This window comes from Peromyscus eremicus, chromosome 6 (genome assembly GCF_949786415.1).
Source record: "Peromyscus eremicus chromosome 6, PerEre_H2_v1, whole genome shotgun sequence".
In the NCBI taxonomy this organism is placed as follows: Eukaryota; Metazoa; Chordata; class Mammalia; order Rodentia; family Cricetidae; genus Peromyscus; species Peromyscus eremicus.
This window is the reverse complement of record NC_081421.1, coordinates 83,267,810-83,273,801: the sequence shown is the minus strand read 5'-3', so window position 1 is coordinate 83,273,801 and position 5,992 is coordinate 83,267,810. Positions and strand designations below refer to the sequence as shown.

At 44.7% G+C, this 5,992-nt stretch overlaps 1 protein-coding gene across 2 annotated transcripts; it reads left to right on the top strand.

Moving 5' to 3' along the window:
• The first annotated feature begins 2,275 nt into the window (after nucleotides 1–2,275).
• Nucleotides 2,276–5,686, top strand: Prmt6 (protein arginine methyltransferase 6). 2 transcript variants are annotated; one of them, XR_009379662.1, is made up of 2 exons: nucleotides 2,276–3,598; nucleotides 5,547–5,686. XR_009379662.1 is itself a non-coding variant. In XM_059264967.1 (1 exon), the coding sequence occupies exon 1, from the start codon at nucleotides 2,309–2,311 to the stop codon at nucleotides 3,434–3,436; it is 1,128 nt and encodes a 375-aa protein (XP_059120950.1). In that variant the 5' UTR covers nucleotides 2,276–2,308; the 3' UTR covers nucleotides 3,437–4,469. The 2 variants fall into 2 exon arrangements, 1 of the variants encoding a protein (XP_059120950.1); XM_059264967.1 differs by lacking the exon at nucleotides 5,547–5,686 and having other exon boundaries at nucleotides 2,276–4,469.
• The last annotated feature ends 306 nt before the right edge of the window (nucleotides 5,687–5,992 follow it).

Here is a 5,992-nt window from a genome sequence, read left to right as displayed (position 1 = left end):
CTGGAGTTGGATCTCAAGTACATGACAAGGAAAGCGCCAACTTCCTCAGTTGTCCTTTGACCTCAATAAGCACGCCATGGCATTTATGTGTATGCACACATGCATAACAACTCACTTATTTTATTAATTAAATAACTTTAAAAAACCAAACACTTAACACATCCCAAAGGAAAAACGATAGTTTGAAGACAGAGTGGGAGAAGTATTCGCTAAGTGAAAGCCTAATGTGTGTTATAAAATTCTCACATTTATAACTAATCTCATGTTCTATTCTGGGCATTATTTGTTAAAATAAGATATTAAATCAAGAGTAAAAAGAAAGAATACCTGCTTTAAGAATTTTCAGTTGGAGCTGGGCGGTGGTGGCACACACCTTTAATCCCAGCACTCTGGAGGCAGAGGCAGGCGGATCTCTGTGAGTTCGAGGCCAGCCTGGTCTCCAAAGCGAGTTCCAGGAAAGGCACAAAGCTACACAGAGAAACCCTGTCCCAAAAAACAAAAAAAAAAAAAAAAAAAAAGAATTTTCAGTTGGTGAGCCCTATTGAAAATAGCTATAAAAGATTTAACTAAGATAACTAAATCAAAAACAGCAATAATCACCTGGTTTCAAATTAGGATTCCCTGGGGAGCTTTACAGTCTCCATGCCTAAGTTCCCCTGAGTGAGTCTCATTTAATTGGGCTGAAGTAGATTCTGCCATAGGTATTTCCATGAAGTTCCTTGAGGATTCTAATGAGCCACCAGGACTGAGTCCTGAGTTTAAAAGTACAGCTGAGGATGTCACATCAATAAAGCTATTTCATTAATGGCATTAATGGAGAGAAAGGGTGAAGAAATTCTATCACCAAGAAGTTTAGTGTGGGTAAACAATATCTTAACACAAGAAAATAAAAACCCATTTTTCTTTTGTGGGATCAGTTCTTAAGTTTGGGAAAATGTTACTCTTGCTAAGGAAGCACTTAGTCATTTAAAAAAATTTTTTTTGAGCCAGGAGGTGGTGGCACACGCCTTTAATCCTAGCACTCGCGAGGCAGAGCCAGGTGGATCTTTGTGAGTTTGAGGCCAGCCTGGTCTCGAAAGCGAGTTCCAGGAAAGGCACAAAGCTACACAGAGAAACCCTGTCTCAAAAAACAAAAAAACAAAAAAAAAAAAAAAATTATGAATTGCATACTTATGGGTATTTTGTCTGCATGTTTCTCTGTGCATCACACTCCTACTTGGAGCTCCTGGGGGCCAGAGGAGGGCAACAGATTCCCTGGGATTGGGGTTAAAGCCAGTTGTGAGCTGTCATGTGGGTGTTGGCGGTCTAACCCGGATCTTCAGGAAGAGCAGCCAGTGCTCTAAATTACTGAGCCATCTCTCCAGCTCCAGGCAACACATATTTTTAAATTATTGTATTTCTGTTATGGACAATGAAAATAGATTAATTGCTCCTGCTTGACTGACAGAAAAAAATAACTGAGGATGTGGGTATCAAGTCGGCCTTTACAAGGAGGCAGACTGGGGTTTAAAAAGTGAATTGCATTGGAAAAGTAGTCAAAAGATAAGATTTCCATCATTTCCTTGAGAAAATATGTATGTATGGATACATAGATTTATGTGTGTTTGTATGTGTTCATATATAAACTAGTTAGCAGGTACACTTACTGGTAATGGGTTTTAGAGCATCATATGACTGATGATAATTGTTCTTTAGTTTGAACCATAAAATTTTCAGAACAGGACTCAAGTCAAAGTAAACAATTCTCCGGAAACACAATGGAGGGTGTAAGGTCATCTGATGGCCACAGCAATTCTACTATTTGGCCTGAATCTTTCAGTCCATTGGGGATCACTTTGGACTCAGAACCAAGATCCGGTATTAAGGTTTTCACTTTGCCCCACTTACACATTCTTTGTTTCCTAACTCCAGTTAGAATAGAATACAAGTGTCCGGGAAGGGACAGGAACCGTGCCACCGTAATTCAGTAGCGGAGGCGGGGATCGGACAAGGGGAGCAGAAACACATAGCTGTAAGTGGGTGTGTCTGCTCCAAGAATGGGTGAAACCGAAAGGGGCTGAGGGACAGAAGGAAAGAGCGAGAACGGAAAGAATCCCGGGATAATAGTGTGGTCGTAGGGAAACAGTATGCAAAGGGCTTAGAGAGGCGGAACAAAAGTGTCCTGTAGTCAAAAGAAACTCCTGCCGCGCCTCCCCTCGAAGGAGGCGGGGACGACTAGCGGGGACTACAAATCCCAGCAGGCCCCGGGACTCGGAGCCCGCTCGCCGCACCGCGCAACGCCTGCTGGGGGCCGGTTGCCGCGGCCAAGATGTCGCTGATCAAGAAAAGAAAGCTTGAGTCGGGGGGTGGCGGCGCGGGAGGGGAGGGAGCCGAGGAGGAAGATGGCGGGGAGCAGGAGGCGGCCCCGCCACGACCCCGGAGGACTAAGCGCGAGCGAGACCAGCTGTACTACGAGTGCTACTCCGACGTATCGGTCCACGAGGAGATGATCGCCGACCGCGTCCGCACCGACGCCTACCGCCTGGGCATCCTGCGGAACTGGGCCGCGCTGCGAGGCAAGACCGTGTTGGACGTGGGCGCGGGCACCGGCATTCTAAGCATCTTCTGCGCCCAGGCCGGTGCCCGGCGGGTGTACGCGGTGGAGGCCAGCGCCATCTGGCAACAGGCCCGGGAGGTAGTGCGGCTCAACGGGTTGGAGGACCGCGTGCACGTCCTGCCGGGCCCGGTGGAGACGGTGGAGCTGCCGGAGCAGGTGGACGCCATCGTGAGCGAATGGATGGGCTACGGACTTCTGCACGAGTCCATGCTGAGCTCCGTGCTGCACGCGCGGACCAAATGGCTGAAGGAGGGCGGTCTCCTCCTGCCAGCTTCTGCGGAGCTTTTCGTGGCCCCGATTAGCGACCAGATGCTGGAATGGCGTCTGGGTTTCTGGAGCCAGGTGAAACAGCACTATGGCGTGGACATGAGCTGCCTGGAAAGCTTCGCCACGCGCTGCCTCATGGGCCACTCGGAGATCGTGGTGCAGGGTCTGTCCGGCGAGGACGTGCTGGCCCGGCCGCAGCGTTTTGCCCAGCTCGAGCTGGCCCGCGCCGGCCTGGAGCAGGAGCTGGAGGCCGGTGTAGGCGGGCGCTTCCGCTGCAGCTGCTATGGCTCCGCGCCTCTGCATGGTTTTGCCATCTGGTTTCAGGTGACCTTCCCTGGAGGGGACTCGGAGAAACCCCTGGTGCTGTCCACCTCGCCCTTTCACCCGGCCACTCACTGGAAGCAGGCGCTCCTCTACCTGAATGAGCCGGTGCCGGTGGAGCAAGATACGGACATTTCTGGCCAGATCACTCTGCTGCCCTCCCGGGACAACCCCCGACGCCTGCGCGTGCTTCTGCGCTACAAAGTAGGGGACCAGGAGGAAAAGACCAAAGACTTTGCCATGGAGGACTGAGCGTTGCCTTTTCGCCCATCCACCTTCTTCGGAAGGTCGGAAGAGAAAAGATCTGTGCAAGTCGGAGACATATTTGTCTCCTCTTCCTCACCGTTTCTGGGAAAGGGAGAGTGACTTCAGTCTTCATTTGAGGACATTCTTCTGGCAATGTTTGTTTAAAAAGTGAGCCTCCCTGACCAAGGACTGGTGCGGTGTGCTTTTAAGCCTGGAAAGCATTTAGTGTCAAACTTGTATTTGTTTCACTGCGGGGACAGGTGGGGGGATAAATATGTAAGTTTATAATTGGTCCACGCGCTAATCTGACACCTCATCCCTTATCTCCATATGAACTGGGAAGAAAGGCAAAAGGGTTCGATTAGATTTTAGAAATTTCAAGTATGATTTTTAGAGCTTTTTTTTTTTTTTTTTTTTTTTTTTTTAAAGTCTCTGAATTCTCTCAAGCCCTAGGTGCCTGTAGGATGTGGTACATGTGCTTCCTTATGTTCTAAATAAAATTCATCCCGTTAGTGAGGAACTGGAGCACACGTGAAATACTTTAATTAGCCCTATTCTCATTACTCTTAATCCACGGGGTGCTAAATTTGATGAACACAATAATCCTAGTAAAATGACTAATTGTACAGCCTAGACTAATTGTTTAGGCAATTCTAAATGTAACAGGAGGAAAAGTCTGAACATGAAATAGTATGGGTTTGAATATCCTAATTTTTACTTTTAAGGCTGAGCCAAAAAAATTTTATAGATGTTTTATAAGAAATATTTTATGATTCTTGTAAAGCAGGCTGACCAAGAAGATTGCTGAGCCTAAGCCAAGGGTGTATTTTATCCAGTGTGCTTCTTGAAACTCTTTGGAGGAACATAAGTGTCCTACTTACAAGTTCCTTTCTTCAGTTCTTTTTAGTTCAGCCAAATGTGAATGGTGTAAATTTGGGGAAATCGCCTATAATGAAGTGTGAGTCATGTTATCAAATTTATTTCACTGACGTTTCTTCCCTCATTTCTGTGGCAAATAAAATGGCATTCTCACTTTTTATAGCTGAGGTCTTAAGACGTTTTGTGTACCATCTATGAGTTTATTATAATGCTGTTACCTTTCTCATAGTGTCAGCTCTGAAGTATTGCAGCACCTGCAGAACGCAGCTTGAGGACAGTTCAAATTATGATTAGCCTGGTTTTGAATTCTAGCTTTGGAAGGTTTAACAAAAAAAAAAAAAAAAAAAAAAAAAAAAAAACAGGTCTAAAAATGGGTGATCTTGAACACTCTTGAATTTTAGTTTTTGTAACCTTGTTTCTGTTTTTGGCTTTTTTATTGTATATTAAATTGCTAAACTATTAAAGCTAATTTTCTGAGCTCTATTTTGAAGGGAAACATGCAAATGTAAAACCATCAGGTTTACAAAACAGTCAAGCACAAAATCTCAAAATTTTGATGTCAAAATACTTAACAAAATACTTAATATAATTTGAAAAGTAGTTCCTTTGGGATCATCTATGTTTTTAATCAAGCTTTCACCTAGAGTGATTGCTGGTGATTTTGTTTGACCTTTCTACAACAATTTTCCTTCATAGCTAGAAGTGTCCTGTGGAAGCACTCTTTTCTGTATATTTTGAAAATAAAAGTGCTATATTTAAAAAAAAGGACAAAAAGGAAAATCCAGTTAAAACTTGGGAGGGTGTGAGAAAAGACAAGATTTTCCTGATTGGGCAAAGTAAGTTTCAAAATTCTAGTTACATTTTAATTCAAAAGGAAAAGAAATTAGACAGATATGGAGCTGAAGCCAACACAAAAGGTAGGAGGCATGGTGGAGTACTTAAGAACCAAGTCCCTGGAGCCAGAAAACCCAAACACACTCCTCTGAGTCTTCAGGCACCCCACCACCACCACTCTTCCCCCCCACACACACTTGTTCTTTTTTCCTTTCAAAGCCCTCATGCAAACTGGAGGTAACAGACAACGGGGGATAAGAGTAATTAATATAGGAAACCTAGAAAGAAGCTCTCAGCGCCGTGGTGCTGAATTTGTGTAAAAGGCAAACCTAGAGCAGTCTGAGGCTGCATATAAAATGTGCTACAGAATAAATATTCATTTTGTTTTTTTTTTCTTTTACAGGTACTGTTTACAGTATCAGCATGACTATACAAGAGGAGCAATATATGCCACTGAGTACCAAAGGATCCAGAGGAGCGCCACGGCCTTTGGGATGAACACACTTGGGAGGGATGAAAGCCTGAGGTGTGTGGACACCCAGGCACTGTCCGATGCATTATATAGATTGGGGCTGGTAATGTGGAGCCCTTAAGGCTCCAGGTCTGGATTACCAGACCCAAGAGCACCATGGTAAAGTTCATCTACCTCCCGCACAGCTTATATTTGTTTATCCCTGTAAAATCTTCCATTTGTTTTCCATTAATTTATTGAGCCAATGAATGTAGTTGCTAAAAATACAATCTAATAGTCATTGTGACAGGTATTTGGGATTACAAACTAAAAGAATGTGAGCTCTGCCCTCTAATACATCACTACCACTACAGAAACTAAAAGCCATGATGATAGGG

Excerpts from the sequence above, each read along its gene's own strand:
- Prmt6 (XM_059264967.1), top strand. The coding sequence starts at position 2,309 with ATGTCGCTGATCAAGAAAAGAAAGCTTGAGTCGGGGGGTGGCGGCGCG.